The 18257-nt window shown below is 52.1% G+C and overlaps 1 protein-coding gene across 1 annotated transcript in view; it reads right to left on the reverse strand.

Annotated features, from left to right (window-relative positions):
- The window catches only part of macf1a (microtubule actin crosslinking factor 1a), a 132397-nt gene that overhangs the window by 51363 nt on the left and 62777 nt on the right, over positions 1-18257 (reverse strand). Inside the window, 20 exon segments of the mRNA XM_061254720.1 lie at positions 1137-1637; positions 2747-3744; positions 5387-5894; positions 6455-6654; positions 7197-7326; positions 7831-8069; positions 8521-8583; positions 9353-9464; positions 10021-10177; positions 10514-10680; positions 11598-11915; positions 12162-12361; positions 13207-13330; positions 13666-13842; positions 14278-14469; positions 14792-15133; positions 15568-15738; positions 16224-16457; positions 16687-16836; positions 17960-18256. Coding sequence (XP_061110704.1) covers positions 1137-1637; positions 2747-3744; positions 5387-5894; positions 6455-6654; positions 7197-7326; positions 7831-8069; positions 8521-8583; positions 9353-9464; positions 10021-10177; positions 10514-10680; positions 11598-11915; positions 12162-12361; positions 13207-13330; positions 13666-13842; positions 14278-14469; positions 14792-15133; positions 15568-15738; positions 16224-16457; positions 16687-16836; positions 17960-18256 — 5280 coding nt within the window.

The raw sequence follows: 18257 nt of genomic DNA on the forward strand, positions 1-18257 counted from the left end.
TATTTAACCGCAGGAGGTCTCCCCGCTGCGACGGTAACTCAGGGTCACTTTCCTGATGAGGTTTCCTGCAGGCCAGCGGTCGACAGCGCTGATGCGTGCGACCCCTGCCGCCCCTGACCGTGACGGCCGCGGTCGGAGAGCACGGAACGACCTCTGAGGTGATAATTGTGCCGCAGTGCAGCTGAGCACGCGCGTCTCCGTGGGAACGGCCAGTCCCTTAAGTGGGGGCCCCACTCCAGCTCAACTGGCCTGGCCTGCAGATGCAGTCGGTAAATTTAGCTGCGTTTATGTTGCCGTAGTGACAAATCCTAATGAGGATCGCGCCCCTGCGGCAGAAGAAGCAGAGAGGGAGGGGGGGCGGGGGGTTTCGCCGTGGAAACAGCACAAAATTTCCTCAAGGACGAGTGACTCAGCACTGACTCTGTAGCCAGCAAAACTACCTCTCCTGTCTTCTACCCCCTCCCAACCCCCTTTCCACTTCATATACCCCCCTCCTCTCTCATCTCCCACCCTCAACTCCACCGCCATTCCTCTCTTCTCTCTTGCCTCTCATCCTCCTCTCATCTCCGCGCTTTTCCACCCCCGTTCCTCCCAGGAGGGGTGAGTAAGACAGTTGGCATGGAGGACTCGTCCCACAGAGACTATAAGCGCTGCAGAATCTGGGGAAGGTCGGCATCGATCCGCGGGAGAAGAGAACAAACCCGACCCGCGTATGCAGAACCTGTGAATAACGGCGAAAAACCGACTTGTCTGCAAACTTTCTCCTCCGCTTCAAACGTCAGAGAGGACTGAGTGTACGGTGGGGTAGAACAGTGCTCTCCCGCAAGAGGCCTAAATCCAGTCAGAAGCGGCCCGGCACGGAGCTACAGCCAACAGCAGAGGGCGCTGATCCACCAAAGGGCCACTGCAGAGCTGCTTTGTAAGTCTGTCTGTGACTCGTGCCCTTCACACAAAGGATGCCTGTCTCATAAACACCAGCTGCAGAGCTAGCACAGCTCACACACACGCTCACACACACGCAGAGCTAAAGCAGCTCATAAACACACACTCTCTCACACACACACACGCACACACGTAGCGCCTCACACTAACGGACACGCGTAACCGCTTCAGCGAGAGCGCGGAGCTCCTCTTACCTTGAACTCCTGGAGCTGCTGCTTGATGAGCTCCACCTCGGTGCCGACGGCCCCCTGGGCGTTCAGCCCGTCCTCGGCGCGTCCCAGCAGCCCCTGCAGCTCGGCCACGCGGGCGTAGAACTCCCGCACGCGCTCGGCGGCGTCCCCGATCTGCGCCAGCCGGCCCTGCCCCCTCTCGGCCAGCTTGGCGGCCTGGCGGCTGAGGGCCTCGGTCTCCCGCCGCAGGGCCAGCAGGTCGGGGGAGCTGCCCTCGCGCCGCAGCATGGCCGTGCAGTCGCCGCCGTGGCCCTCCAGCTCCGAGCGCAGGGCCGCCAGCCGTCCCAGCATGCCCCTCACCGCGTCCGCCTGCGAGGCCAGCGCGTCGGCGTCCCGGCCCACCGGGCTCAGCGCGTCCAGCTCGTCGTCCAGGTCGGCCAGGCGAGAGAAGACGTCGCGGACGCTCGACTGCACCTCCCCCACGCCCTGGAGCCTCCGCTCCAGAGAGGAGCAGCACTGCTCGATCTGCACGGGGGGAGAGGGGACGCCGTAAGAGCATTACACAGTCTCTTAAAAACACGGGACTGTAAAAGATAATACATAAGGATTGGGAAATGGCATCACGATGATAATACGTTGAATTTATTACGCGCCTTTCATTTAAAATAAAATATCAAGACACTAAACAGTACAACAATAGTAACAGCAGAACCATAACGATATCAAGAGAAAGTACGAAAAAATGTGTTTCTAGTTTGCTTTTAAAAACGTGAGGAGAACCTGCATGTGGAATCGATGGGGAAGAGCGGGAACGCAAGGGGACGGGTTAATTCACCTCAGCTGTCCACACGGCCCTGCATATCTGCCCTCAAAACATCTCCCTGCTTTTAAACTTTTGTTTAAATTCCTTCCCAATTTTCCTCCCTTTTGGAATTAGCGATTGGGCAAGCTGAAGCGATCCAGTCATATTCCTCTCATGATGTAGCGCAGATTACAGTGAGTCATGACTTGGCTACAGGGAGGGAGGTGAGGTGAGCACCTTCTAGCTCTTTAGTTTTAGCTTTAGCCAAGGCCTCATGCTCAGTAATAAAGCTGAAAAGCCTTTGAGGATCGGTACTGCCACCTACTGGTTTCTGAGGGTCTTTCAACTTCCGACTCGACAAACAAACTTTCGATGAACTTTTAATGGAAACTTTTGCTCTCTAATAGATTTAATTTCTACCACAAATCTTTTACAGTAAGAAGCAATTGCACTCAAGTATACTTACAAAAATATTATATGTGGTACTGAAAGTGTGATACAGTTCTGACTTTTTCAAGCCTGTGTTTTAATAGTCCTTACAGTCCTCATCGTGCAACAGCAGTTTATTATACAAAGAGTCTCAGCATAAAACACACACATACACACACACTCCAGGGCAGCAGTTATAAATAGCCCGTCTGTGCATTACTATGGCAACCCCATGCCACACTCAGCCAGCACTAGCAGATGCTCTTATCCAGAGCGATGTACAATAAAGTGCAAATCAAACCCAGGGACAAGTGGGTTGAGGACCCAAGAGGAAAGTACAGTTCTGAGTCCTAGCATTATCACATGAATACAACTTGAACCCTTGAAGAGTACATCAACTCACCTTCTCGCTGACGTCTCCGAACTCTCTCTCCATGTCCGTGGCCTGCTGCTCCAGCCTCTGGCCCCCCTGGTCGCCCCCTGGTGTCGACGGGGCGTCCTGCACCAGCCCCCCGGCCAGGCCGCGGAGGTACTCCACCTGCGGCCGCAGGGACAGCAGCGCCTCCTGCTGGCCGCGCAGACGCTCCAGGCTCTTGTTGCTGCAGGCCTGGGGGCCCAGCGCCTCCTGCACTTCGATCTGGTGCCGGGCCGCCTCCAGCCTCCTCTCCACTGCCTGCCGGCCCTCCTCGAACTCACGCAGCCTGCCCGCCAGCTCCTCCAGCTGGGCGGTGCGGGCGTGGAGCCGCTCCCCCAGCCCGTCCACGCGGCCGTTCAGCGCCGCCTTCTCGTCCCGCACCTCCTCCTCCCCCGCCCGGCACAGCTCCAGCAGCTGGTCGGCCGCGCCGTTCAGGGCCTCCAGCAGGGGGCGACGGCGCTCCAGGTCCAGGCCCAGGCGCCGGGCCTCCTGCAGGGCCTCCTCCAGGGCGGCGGGCTCCAGAGACGGCTGGATGCGGCCCTCCTGGCCCTCGCAGGCCTCCACCCAGGGGCCCAGCTGGGCGCGGTGCTGCTGGTAGAGCTGGGCGCGCGACAGCGCCTCCCGCAGGCCGGCCTGGCGCTGGGCGGCTCCCTGGGTCAGCGCCTCCCAGTCCTGGCGCAGGGTGGCGAGTCGGGACTGCAGGCTGGCCCTCTCCTCCCCGCCCGCGGGCAGCGAGGCCAGCAGGGACACGCCCTCGGCCTGCAGGAGGTCGTAGGAGCCGCGCTGCTGCGCCAGCCCGCGCTGGAACTCCTCCTGCTGCTCCAGCAGGGCCTTCAGGGGCCCCGGCTCGCAGGGCAGGGAGGCACACACCCCGCCCGCCAGCTGGTGACCGCTGTGCTCGTCCAGCCAGCCGCGCAGCTCCTCAAACATCTGCTGGAACTGCTGCGTGCTGGAGAGGGCGGCCTGGAGCTGGGACATACCATCCTCTGGAGAGAGAGAGAGAAAGAGAGAGAGAGAGAGGGGCACCATGATTACAGGTAATAATACACTGTGTAGTACAGACCGTAAGTATTTGGACATCGGTACAATTTCTTGTAATTTCTTGGGCAAAACACTTTGCTCAAGTCAATATTGGCCTTTTTTTCCAGAACTCTGGAGGCTCTTTTAGGTACTTCTTAGCAAACTGTAATCTAGCTATCCTGTTTCACACCTAACTAGTGGTTTGCATCTTGTCGTATAGCCTCTGTAGTTTGTGAAGTTTGTCTATGGACTCCTCCCATCTGAAGAGCATTTCTGATCGCCAGACAGGTACTCACTTACTTTGGGGTTTTTTCTTCATGATGGTGACAATACTTCAGCCATCAACTCTAGAGGTCTTCCTTGGCTGACCAGCCCCTTTGCAATTACTCACCAGTGCTCTCTTTCTTAAAGATGTTTCAAACAGTTTATTTTGGTAAGCCTATTGTTTGGCTTATGTCTCTGACTGTGTTTTTCGTATTTCTCAGCTTCATAATGGCTTTCTTGACTGTCATTGGCACAAATGTGGTCCTCATGTTGACAAAAACAGACTCCAAAAGCAATCAAAAGCCTGGAATCAAGACTCTTGTGCCAGCACTAAGGAAGTGATTAAATACATCTGACTAATCAGCTGAGAAACCAACTGTCCTTTTACTTTTGGCCCCCTAAAATTGGGAGACTATGTAAAATAGCCAAGACTGGAAAAAACCCTTAAATTAAAGGCGACAGTCTGCACTTTAACCTCATATTCATCATTTGATTTCAAATCCAATGAGCTGGAGTACAGAGCCAAAAAAACAGAAATTGTACAACTGTCATACTTACGGACTGCACTGTATATTCCAACAGACATTCATTTCCCTACATACAAAGTTTTTGCCATACACAGAAATGCAAAAGTACAAACACATACACGCTCACACACACCAAACATGCAGACACACATAAACACACACTGTCAAACACATGCGCACACACACACACACACGCTCTCTCACTCACATACACACACACACACACACACACACACACACACACTGACCGGCTCTCTCCTCCAGGCTCCTCAGGGGGCCGCTCACGCTCTCTCTCACACACACACACACACACACACACACGCTCTCTCTCACACACACACACACACACACACACACACACACACACACACGCTCTCTCTCACACACACCCACACCCACACCCACCCACACACACACACACACACCCACCCACCCACCCACCCACCCACGCTCTCTCTCACACACACACCCACCCACCCACACACGCACGCACGCACGCACGCACGCGCGCGCGCTCTCTCTCTCTCTCTCTCTCTCTCTCACACACACACACTCTCTCTCTCTCTCACACACACACACACACACACTCTCTCTCTCTCTCTCACACACACACACACACACACACACACGCTCACACACACACACACACACACACGCTCTATCTCACACACACACACACACACACACACACACACACACACACACACACACACACACACACACACACACACACACACACACACACACACACACACACACACACACACACACACACACACACACACACACACACACACACACACACACACACACTGACCGGCTCTCTCCTCCAGGCTCCTCAGGGGGCCGCTCACACTCTCCAGCCTCTTGCGGAGCTCGTCTCTGAGGTAGGGCTCCACGACGATGGCGCTCAGCTCGTGGCAGAGCTCCTCGGCCCGGCCCAGCTCGCCACGCCGCTGCTCCAGCTCCGCGCGGATCTCGCCCGTCTCCTGCAGGCGGCGCCGGAGGGCCTCGGGCTGGGCGCTGAGGGAGGCCTGGCCATCCAGCCTCTCTCCCAGCGCGCTCAGGCTGAGGCCCAGCTCCCGCAGCAGGGCCTGATACTGCTCGCTGGTCCCCTGCGCCCGCTCGATCTGGTCCGAGCGCTGGGACAGACGCCCCGTCAGGTCGCCCCACTGCTGCGAGACGGCCTCCAGCTCCCCCCGCACCTCCTCCTGGTCCTGCGCCTCCCCCGGGCCCTGCTCCCCGGTGGGGGAGAGGATGCCCTCGGCGGCCTGGGTGAGCTGGTCGAACTGGGGCCTCCGCGTCTCAAACTCACGTAGCATAAACTGGGACAGAGGGAGACAAACACACAGACACACAGTGAGCTCTGCGTGTAACCAGTGCATGCCTGCACTGCCTGTGTCTGGGGCAGGCTGGACTCTGTACTGTACCGTGGGGTGTGTGCCTGTCTATTTACCTGTCCTGTGTGGGTGAATGTTAGAGTGAGTGAATCAGACCTGGGTCTAACACGTTATCATGCTCAATATATCTTGCCAGGTGCAACTGAGCCAACCAAGAGGACCAGAAGGTGGATTTCAGTGTGTGTTTGTACCTGTACTTGTTGTGTGAGGGTGGATGTTGGGTGTGTGTTTGTACCTGTACTTGTTGTCCCTGGGTGTTCAGCATGTTGGGGTGCGTGTTTGTACCTGTACTTGTTGTCCCTGGGTGTTCAGCATGTTGGGGTGTGTGTTTGTACCTGTACTTGTTGTTTCTGGGTGTTCAGCATGTTGGGGTGTGTGTTTGTACCTGTACTTGTTGTCCCTGGGTGTTCAGCCTGTTGGGGTGTGTGTTTGTACCTGTACTTGTTGTCCCTGGGTGTTCAGCCTGTTGGGGTGTGTGTTTGTACCTGTACTTGTTGTTTCTGGGTGTTCAGCATGTTGGGGTCGATGCTCAGGGGCCCAAGCACGCTCATCATCAGCTCCTTCTCTCGAAGCCAGGGTCCCAGCTGACTGGCTGCCGCTGCAAAGCTTCCCAGCCTATCAGCGCAGGTCTCCAGTTCGGTCTGTCTTTGAGCCGCCATTTGATTGGCTTTCTCCCATCTGGAGTCTGAAAGATACGAAGTGGGTGCAGGGTGAATAAAACTGGAGCTACAGCTTAGTGCAGCTTGGGAACCATGACAACAAAACAAAGTTAAGGGGCTCAGGAAACCATGGCAACCTGGAACTGTAAGGGATGATAAATTAAGTGTGGCTATGAATAATTACCTGAATAACAGATATAGCAGGAAGAATTAAGCTTAAAAAAAGAATAGAAATAATCTTCCTGAATTTAAAATATCCATCTCCGACAATCTGCTTTAGAGTTAATTAATTTCTCTGGCAGACTGAGCCTCCTGCTGACTGCCTAACTGGATCTGCACTGTGATTATAACTAACTGTTCTGGGGATTATGTGGATACTCTTCAAAAATAGATCTAATTTTAGAACTATGGCAATATTCCCGGCTAGATATTATTAATATTAATGCCTAACCCTAACACTAAAACCAAACGAAAGCAATTTCATTAAAGCAATTTTTTCCCGCCAACTGCTGAAAAACATTGACCCAGCCCCTGTCGGGCACTGACCCCGCCCGTCTGTAGTACTGACCGATGTCTCTGAGCTGCTCCTTCCACTTCTCAGCTTCAGGGGAGTCTGGGTTCTCTGTGATTAGCTGCTGTAGAGAGCTCTTCAGTTCCTCCACCTTCCCAGAATGCTCTGCCAGCTCTGACAGCAGCGCCTATGGCACACAGGGACAGACAGTCATACCCGACAGTCACTGCAGAAAGTGATGTTGTGTGTGCGCGTTAAAACAGGGAAGGTTAACCCTCCTTTGAAGGACATATGGGAGGGCAACTGAATGATAATTGAACGGATGGCAGCAAGATGGCAGCAAGATGGCATGTAAGTTAACAAGGGACCGGGTGGTTGCTATTCAAATCATGTTAATCATGTAACTGTACTCCTGAATTCAGGTACTTAAGTTGACCTGCTTCAGTAAATATCTATCAGCATAAATTATTAACATGTCATAAAATATGCATGTCATTTGTGTCTTCCTCTGCCAACTACATAAATAATGTAATGTAATGCAATCCCCCTCTTCAGGCCTGGTTTAGGACAACACGTGGGGATTTACAAACATTTTATTTTGCATTGCTATCCGCCGATCTGACCCGAAAACAGGCCATCAAGCTCAAAAATGTTCATCCCCCTTCGTAAAAGCCTTTGAGACCTCCCTCACCTTGTTTTGCTGAGCCTGGGCGCGTACCACTTCGGGTTTGGAGGGGGAGGCGGTCTGCCCGAGGGCCAGGGTGTGCTCGCGGTCGCCCAGCCAGCAGGTGAGGGCGTCGGCGTCCTGCCTGGCACGCTGACGCAGCTCCAGGGACGAGGTCTGACGCCCCCGCCGGTCACGCAGCTCCCCGCCCAAACGCTCATAGCCCCCGTTCACATCGCCCAGCGCCACCTGGATCTCCGTCAGGTCTGGAGGGAGGGGAACGGAGGGGGGGGAGGAGAGAGAAAGATGATGACAACTGTCTGTTGAAAGCCTCCTGTTTTCATCTGTCCTGTTCTCTGATGCTCGGATGTGAAAAGTGACACAGAGATGAGGAGGGTCCATGGATGAGGGCCCTGGAATGACGGCAGGGTTGGCTGGCACACAGGAACGGCGCTGACGCACGCGGTCAAACTCACAAACACGCGCTGCCAGAAGCAAAGCAGCATGCATTGTGCCATAAGTGCATGTGTGCGCATGTGTATGCGTGTGCGTGTGCATGCAAGTGTGTGTGCGTAGGTTTGTGTAAAATATGCGCATTGATGATGTGTGTGTATGTGTAGTTATGACTGCAGGTGTGTGCTCTGTGTATGCAGGAATGCCATGTGTTGTCAGTTGTTGTTGTAAGGTATGCACACTCAGTGAGTGAGGTGAGCTCACCTTTGCAGGTGTGAATGCCATTAATACTGCTGGGACTGCCGGCACCATTGAGCTGGGGAACACCTGGGAGAGAGACACACACTCAGACTCCAGCATAGACGGGTGTGCATGCGCACACACACACACAGCACAAAATACAAACACACACACAGCACAAAGTACAAACACACACACAGCGTGTGCGCGCACACACACACACACAGCACACATCACAAAATACAAACACACACATTCACACACAAAAGCAGAAACAGTCGAATGCAACTGAAAGACAGCTGTGTGCTGAGGCACACATTCAGAAACATACAGGGAGGTAAACGCATGAGCACACTTGAGCAAAAACACAGGTAAACATGTGAGCATACGGCACTTTCAGAGTGACACAAACTAGAACACTTAAAATGCTCAGCCAATATACCAACAGTAAATAGGAGAATATGCCTAATACTGATGTACATTAGCTTAAGAAAGTATCCAGACCCCTTCACTTTTTGCACACATTATTATGTTTAATTTTTAATTGCTATTTTTACCCATCAAACCCATCAATACAGTCAATGGCCCATAATGTCAAAGTGAAAATATGATTTTAGACATTTTTGCCAATTTATAAAAAAATCTACATAACTTTCTGAAGTCACTGTGTATATACTCTCTTTGTGCATCTCACCAGTGCAAAAAGCACACAGACACAGACACAGACACAGACACAGACACAGACACAGACACAGACACAGACACAGACACAGACACAGACACAGACACAGACATGGATATGAATAAACACACAGACAAGCACCAGACCACACATGCAGAGAACGCCCCCCCTCACCAGTCTTGCTGGAAGGCGCGGTGATGCTGATGATCTGGGCCTCCAGTTCTGACCCGGTCTGGTTCAGCTCCTGGACCCGACCCCCCTGGGCCTCCCAGTCACTGAGCAGCTCCTGAGGAACAGGAACAATGGCACATGACCAGAGACATCATCATTATGGGCCACCAGCATAGTCACACACCACCCAGAACTTCAGAAACATTCTTAATACACTGTAGTGTGGTTCCAAAAATCCTATTATCAACACCCTGTACCCTGCGCCTGCCTTCTACATCACTATGAGTAGCACCGAAAAAATAAACCAACACACACACACACACACACACAGAAAAGTTATATTAAAAGATATGCACATTGGCATAACTGCATTAGACACTGGAATTCTTGTGGTATGTGTGATGTTAGGGTCAGTTATAAAACCTGATTAGTGAACACATTTATCAGTGTCTGATGCGAGCGGAACATTCCACGGCTCTCATATGTCCATCACATGGAACAAGGGCTCCTCTGAGTCACAGCCTGCCATACAAGCTGTCTCAAGCCACAGCCACAACAGTTATTCCAGGCACGGGGTCTCAAGGGATTCTGTATATAGCCTCGCTATCAACACAGACACTTGTGTATAAACACACATACAGGCACTCTTAGGCACACACACACACACACACCTGCAGCTGCTGTACCCTCCTCTGCAGGGCCTCAGTGTTGAGGCTGGGCTCCTCTGAAGGCAGCTGCTCCTGTGTTGCCTGCAGCCACCTGAGGAGGGCGCCAGAGAGGGAGCGGAACTGCGCCAGCTGCTCCCCACAGCTCTGAACAGCATTGAACCTACAGGCAGAAGAAGACAGGCACAGACAGAGTGAGGAAAGGGGATTATGGGAGATATATTAAGCACAAAGCCAGCTATGTGCAGCTGCAGTGGTATGTGTACCTACTGGAAGCAGAGACTATGTTTTCCAACCTTCTTGTATGATGGGAATTCACAAACCATCAAGGAATGGATAACATTCTTATTAGCATTATCATTACAAACACATGATTTGAAAGAACAGCAGAGGTGAAGGCTTGGGCTTCATATCCTAGGCTGTGGAGACCACCATTGTGTTCCACTAGGTGGCAGTACAAACCCCACTGTCTCAGCAGTGTATACTTAGTTTAGCGTACCTCTCGTTCACACTGGATTGCAGTCGGGCAAACTCATCGGACACCTCTCTCACTGTGTCTACGAGGCTCTGCGTGTTTGTGAGGACCCGGGACTGGCTCAGATCTGTCCCAAGGTCACACAGGGACTTCAGCTGATCTGCTTCCTGGTTCAGCTCCGACTTCACTTCCTGTGATGGAGCAGAGGGATTGCTTATTTGAAGATCAAAAATCTGCACACCCACCCTTTCCATCATCCCTCCCCATCCTGATTTCACAGACGTGGCAATCCTCTCCCCTGCCCTTTCTCTATTGACTGTCTTTAAGTGCTCAAATTCAAGTGGTGTTCATTTCTATGGTCTGTCTGTATTCCATTAGACAAGTAACCCTTGTCTTCAGTATATCACCTCTTTGTAGTCTCTCAGTTAAAGACAAGCCAAAACGAAAGAGGAGCACTAGGTTCCGCGATATGGAATATACGCGAATGAAATTAATCTTTCGGGGGAATTTCTGAAGGGTGGGGATTGGATTTGACTGACGTTAAATGAGGAGGGGGAATAATGCTTGCCGCTGCGCGTGAGGATATTGATTGGAGGGGAACAGGAAACTGACAGACATTTCATCAACATACACGCCCACTGGTATACGATGATGTAAAATCTCAATTCAAATAATTTTCTAGGAAGTGGATTGAAAAAAGCTTTTGTCTGAAAATACTTTCTATGGTCTGTTGCCAAGTAGTCATGATCTCCATCATCTTTTTGTAGTCTCTCGTGATCATCTCCTTGATCTTTCTGCAGTGCTTTAGCTGCGTATGACTCACCTCTATGGTCTGTCTGTAGTCCTCCACGCTGCAGTGCTTTAGCTGAGTACGACTCACCTCTATGGTCTGTCTGTAGTCCTCCACGCTGCAGTGCTTTAGCGGAGTATGACTCACCTCTATGGTCTGTCTGTAGTCCTCCACGCTGCAGTGCTTTAGCGGAGTATGACTCACCTCTATGGTCTGTCTGTAGTCCTCCGCGCTGCAGTGCTTTAGCGGAGTATGACTCACCTCTATGGTCTGTCTGTAGTCCTCCGCGCTGCAGTGCTTTAGCGGAGTATGACTCACCTCTATGGTCTGTCTGTAGTCCTCCACGCTGCAGTCTGGCTGGCCTCCCAGGCTCAGAGCTCTCTGGCGGCTCTGGGTGAAGCTGCGCAGGTCAGCGCTCAGACGCTCGTAGCTCTCCAGCCTGGGCAGAAGAGAGCGCAGCTCTGCCTCCCTCTCGCTCTGCTTGGCCTGGGCCTCTGTGTAGCGCTGACTGAGATCCTGCAGCGCCCTCTGCAGTCCGGAGGACGTCGTCGCATCGGCCGTCTGGAGCAGTTTGGATACAGAGTCCCGCATGGTGTCCACACTGCCCTGCCTGGACAGCAGCTCCTGCCGCAGTTTCTGAAGCAGAGGGAGGAGTGAGGAGTGAGGAGAGACTTAAATGATATGTTATCTGTAAAGCACTTTTTAACAGAAGACTGTCACAAATATGCTTTACAGACGGGGCGACATTAGCTAAGGAGATAAAAGTGGTCGTCTGGCAGTCTGAGAGTTGCCGGTTTGATCCTCCAGATCTGAACCCCCAAAATATCAAGCACGCAAGGTAAAAAAGAAATTCGGGTCAGCGGCCCAGGTGCGATAGAGTACCTGATTCTGGGTCAGGGCGTCCTGAACGGCCTGGGCGGTGGGGGGGACCGGCCCTGGGGTCAGCACCAGCCCGTTGAGCCAGGACAGCAGCGTCTGCAGCCCCTCCTGAACACTGAGAGATTGGGCCACGGCCGTCTGGAGCTGCTCCGCCCGCGCTGACACTGAGGCCGAGAACGCACCGAAACGACCCGAGAGAGCGTCTGAGGAGGAGGAGAGGGGGGCAGGAGAGATGAGCAGAGAGAGAGGGAGTGGAAAGAGAGGGAGTGACAGAACACACGGTGGGGAGGGATGTAGTTAGGAGGAGAGGAAATGTTGGAAAAGGAAAGATGGAGGAACAGACAATGAAAAGATAAGGGATAAAAGTGAAAGAAAGTAAGAGAGGAGTGAAGAGAGAGAAGACAGACGGGGTGAAGGGAAAAGAAGAGAAGAGATGAACAGTGATTATTTCATGTTTTATTCCTGTAAATGTAAAGCCCAGTCTACATCACACAGCCGGCTTGAGACGAGACAGGATGAGACAGGAGAAAGCTTGGAACGTCCAAGTAAAACCGAGACAGTCCACACCAAGATGCCAAGAAAGCAAATAAGCAAATGTTTCCATAACAACGACTCCATGTGCTTGACTCTTTATGTTTCTTCTAGTGATCTTTATATGTGTATTTTGTTCAGCTAGCTAAAATTAACGTTGTACTGCCTATATTTATTGTTTGGTACCATGTTTATTTTGGCAACATATTATTATTATCGTAAATAATGTCGGACACCAACAAATCCGCTGTGCTGCTTCGTGATTGGTTAAGATAATATGTTTAATATAATGTACCCTGGCTATGTTCTAAAACCAGTCCACGACAAACAGACTCATGACATGGTCGGTTTCGGAAATGCGAGAGCAGAGACGGCGAGAGCAGAGACGGTACACACCGCAAAGACTTTCTTCAAAAAACATTCTAAAACAGTCCCGTCTCGTCTGGCCGCAATCGGCTGTGTGATGGAGGCTGGGCTTCAGGGCATGTTAGCTGAGGGGAGCGAGCGGGGACAGTACCTGCGGTGCTGCTGATGTCAGAGGCTCTCAGTGTGGGGGGCTCGTGAGTGTGGGCCAGCTCTCTCTCTGCTCTCCTCACTCTCTCCAGCTGCACAGAGCGCTCCGCCAGCTCGTCCTGCACCAGCTGCGCCCCCCGGTGGACAAGAAGAGAAGCACATACAACAGCCATGTTGAGTGAAAAGGTGTAAAAAAAATGACATTATTTTTCCCTGTTTTCTGCTTCCTCTGGTCCATCTCTACTACAGTTTCCTCCCCAATATTCATCTCCTTCCTGTATCTCTGTCTTCTCACCTGCAGTGTTTGTGGACAGCACTGTGTGTGTGTGTGTGTGTGTGTGTGTGTGTGTGTGTGTGTGTGTGTGCGTGTGCGTGTGCGTGCACTTGTATGTGCGTGTGCGTGCACTTGTATGTGCGTGTATGTGCGTGTATGTGCTGGAGTCAGTCAGTCAGTCTGTCTCACCTGTACGGCACGCAGAGTGTTCTGGAGTGTCTGTGGGTCTGTCTGCTCTCCGCTCGGTCCCACCACATTCTGGTTCTGTTCCTGCGCAGTCAGCCAGGACTCCAGTGAGCCCGCCTCATCCTGGTACTGCTGGTACCGGTCCAACAACCCAGTCAGATGTGTGCCCAGATCTGAGGACTGGGAGAAGGAAAGCAAGAGAGACGATTATTATTAATTATTCATATTAATTACCCCTCAGTACATAGCCATATGCATTTCCTCATTAGGGAAAGCACCGTGAAATTATCCACTTCAACTCTGCAATATTTCATCAGTGAATGTTGGTTATTGCTATTGTCACCCTTGCTTTGTAAATATGTGCAGTACTCATTTATCATGTCAAAAAAGCAAAACAAATTGAAATGAACTGTGAGTCTTAGTGCACCATAATGAATTAAACAGTTTAAATAAAGAGTTTACTTTGAAACAGAGGGAGGGGGAGAGCAAACTATCAGATAGACTAACCGGATAGAACGCCTCGACAGCACAGAAAAACAGACAACTGCCCAACCCCGACCTCACCCCGACCTCACCCAGCATTCCCCAGCCCTCCCCGGCCGAGCCCCGGCCCACCTTGCTGTGCAGGGCGGTGTATCGCTGAGTGGCGTCCTGGAGCTTGTCGCTGACCAGCTGCTGCGTCTCCTCCAGAGCCGGGTCCACCCCGCCCTCTCTCCCCCGCGCCGCCTGGACCCAGTCCAGAACCTTCTGCCCCGAGATGGACACGAACCGCAAGTCCGCCTTGTGGCAAATCACGTCCTCCGCCAACTGGACCACATCACAGGAATTCAGTCACAAACCTATTCATGTACCCAACACACCCTCTAAGTGCATACCAGTGTCTGTACATGCACATACCATTGTGGTGCGTGTGTGTGTTGCTGCTGCTATACCATGTATATGTGCGTGTGTGTGTTGTTGCTGCTATACCATGTATATGTGTGTGTGTGGGTGAGTGTGTATGAGTTCCTCCATGAAAGTGTGTTTGCGTGAATGTGTGTGTGTGTGTGTGTGTGTGTGTGCATGTGAAACAGCTCACATGCGAGTGTGTGTATATGCACACGCGTCTCTCAGCACGACCGCCGCGCACCTTCTTGTGTTCCTCCAGCCGTCCCCTCAGCCCCCGCGCGTCGGTTTCTCCTTCCCCCAGGGAACGCAGCTCCTGCTCGCTCTGCTCCAGCCAGGCCCCCAGGTGGCCGTGCTCCTGCAGGAACTTGGCCAGCTCGTCCCGCAGGGCGTCGGCCCTGCGCAGCCGGTCCTGGCAGCCCTGCAGACGCTCCTGGTGCTGGCTGCGCAGCTGCGACAGAGCCGCACGCAGACGCTGCTTCTCCTGCGCGGGCACGCTGGAGTCCGGCTGCTCCAGGAGCGACTGCGCGGACTGAGACACCTGCATCAGCTCGGCCTGCTGGGCCTGCAGCTGCTGCAGCTGCGCCTGCAGGGTGGAGGAGGAGGAGGACTCAAACTCAAACTCAGTTCCATAGAGGGCGCTGTGTGACATCACAACAGCACAATGAACTGACATTCATAATAAGGGTAAGAACATTTCCAGAGTATACAAACATGTTGCTCCACGTCCCCTGTGAAAAAATAGTATGCTGAAGTAACCTTAAGTACGCAATTTTATATTTCAGAATACCTGAAGTAGAATTAAAGTTTATATAATTATGCTTCCAGTGTACTGAGAATACTATTTTTTATGTCCTGGATTTGTTCTACCACAACACACACATCAAGCAACACAGGAGCTTGGGTAAGACTGGCATCCAATTAACTTCCCAAAGTCAATTAACTCACTGACTTGTGCCTTACACAAATAACAAATAAGGTGAAGTCGACAGTCGAACATGCAGTGGTAGAGAGTCTGACCTGGAGGGCATCACAGTGTGAGTGTACAGCGCCCCCTGGCTGCGTGGAGGATGCAGAATCTGTTTGCATGACAGTCGTGGGTGTCTTTCCAGGCTGTTGTAGTGATGACAGGTCCCTCAGTAGTGTGTCAATCTTTCCCTGAGTCTCCTGCAGCTCCTCCACTGCCTTTGCCTGGTGGAAGGGAGAAGCCGCAGGTAGGATCATATACAAACACAACAAACAGGTAAAACTACAAAAACACACTGAATATTAAAGACACACAGAATAATGTTGGAAGCATTATGAAATAAACCACCCTGGGAACCAGGGTGCTGTTTCACAAAACAGGATTAATGAGGTAGCTGAATAAGTGCGCTGAGTAAAACATGGAATAGCTCTTTTTTACTTTTACTGAACATTTGGGAGTGTTCTGGGTTTTTCGTCCAGCTAACTCAGTAATCCAGCTTTGTGAAACAGGGCATAGGGCCATGTTAAACCCCTGAATTGATGGAAGTATTATTTTTCCCTGTCACATCCACTAATGTCCCAGTTTTGTCCAAGCAGGTTAAAAAGCAGGGTATTCATATGTAGCAGGACGAAAGGGGCATTGATGACAGTTTGAACGCTGTTTGAACATTGACAGTAAGAGGACACTGTGGAGGTGAGCTGGTCCTTACCCTCTGGGTGTTCTGCTGGACTGTGGCGCTGATGTCTGTGTCCAGCTGGGCCAGGGAGGTCTGGGTGGTGTCCGTCAGGGAGCTGTACTGCTCTCGCACCTGGGACAGCGCCCTCTGCAGGCTGGCCCTCTCTTCTGCACTCAGGCTGTCGCCCTTCTCGGCCAGGAACTCCTCCACTCCCCTCACCGCCTCCGACACTCCGTCTCCCCGCGTCTGCAGGTCACGCTGGACCTCCTGCAGCCAGGGAGGGAGCGAGAGAGGGAGGGAGAGTGAGAGGGAGGCAGAGGAAGGGAAAAGGAGGGAGGTCAAGGGAGAGAGTGGGGGGAAATGTAAATGGGAAAAATTGAGATTTAGGGAATTTTTTATATGGTGATATTTTTTCAGTAAATATGATTCAAATAGTAGAGATAAAGGATTTTGATAGACAACTGGAACCAGGAGGTAATTTGAGGTGCTTGCTTACCTTCAGTTCTCTCTGCTTTTGCTGCAGCGCACCAACATCACCTGACGCAGCTCCTGCTTTCTGATTGGCCAGCGTGCTGGCGGCTCCTGCCAGCCACATGGCCAGGCCTTCCAGCTTCTGAGAGCACTCCGCCTTCTGCTGCTTTGTGACCTGTCAATCACAGCGAGGGACAGAGCCAGAGGTGTGACAAAAAGAGGGAAAAGAAGATGTACAGTGAGGTGGACTGACAACTTAATTAAAAACCTCAAACCTACCATTTATAAAAATAACCACATCTAATCTCAGTCAAGAGCATTTGATCAGACCTCCTTCATTCTCATTTTGTGAAGCATTAGTGAGCGCACACAGTTCAAACCATCTCTCACTCCACCTCTTCACTTCCACATCAGCCCTCTCAGTCAGATAGGCCTGCACTCTGGCAGCCAGCCTCTCTCACTCCATCCAAAAATTCACGCATTGCGCATCACCAAACCAGTTCGGATGTAAACATTATGTCAGGCTTTGAGCAAGATGTGTCCAGAGTTACCACACACAGACAAACATACGCAAACAACGGGTCAGTCAAGCCAGGACAAAAAAACCCCCACAGGAAATAACAAAAACAGACAAACGAATATGAAGGCTTGCCACTATATGCCTATTTTCCCTTTTTTTCCATCAGGAAAGAAAGCAAAAAGAGGGCCTTCGTGTGGCGTGCGGCTTCGCTCAGTTTATTTAAGTATCTTGTTTCCTTTGGTTGCACAAGCGTTTGTCTTCAGTGGCAATCTGTAAGAGCAAGGCAGACAGGTTAATACACACGTGTGTTACACAGGTATGCATGCTCGCGCGCACGCGCTGGCGCTTGGGATAGTGGGGCTAACAGCGGTGGTGATGGTGGAGCAACTGCTGAACTGAGGCATCACTTCTCATCGCAGCAGCAAGCAGTAGTCTTAGCATGGCAATGCAGCGGGAACTCCAGAGGTCTGCTGGGTGTGTGTGTGTGTGTGTGTGTGCACGCACAGGTATGCATTTGTATGATGGCTCACGTGTATGTGTGTATGCAAGTGTGTGTCGTATGTGTGTACACAGGCGTAAGAAGGCTTAAGCGTGTGCTGTATTTATGTGTATGAAGGCATGTGTCTGTGTGTGTGCGTACAGGTATGCATTTGTATGATGGTGCACGTGTGCGTGTGTGTATGTGAGTGTGCGTCATATGTGTGTAGATAGGTGTATGAAGACGAAAGCCATATTCATATGCATATGCACGTGCGAGTATGTTTGTGTGCGTGCAAACCTCTCTCTCCCTGGCGATCTGTCTGTCTTTCTCCCTCTCTTTCTCCTTCTGCTCCTTCTCTCTCTCCCTGCGCTCGCGCTCCTCCTCCCTCTCTCTCTGGGCGGCGAGGCCGTCGGCCCGCGCCTGGGTGCGGCCCGCTGCCTCATGGAAGGCCCTCTGCAGCTGCTGCAGGCGTCCCAGCAGCTGCCTGCTCTGTTCGGGCGCCAGGTCCTGAGCCTGCTCTGAGATGAACACCTGGACATCAAGCCCCACAGAGGCAACATCTCCTGAGCGAGCAGAGAGAGAGGACTGCAGCTCC

Source organism: Conger conger, chromosome 9 (assembly GCF_963514075.1).
Source record: "Conger conger chromosome 9, fConCon1.1, whole genome shotgun sequence".
In the NCBI taxonomy this organism is placed as follows: domain Eukaryota; kingdom Metazoa; phylum Chordata; class Actinopteri; order Anguilliformes; family Congridae; genus Conger; species Conger conger.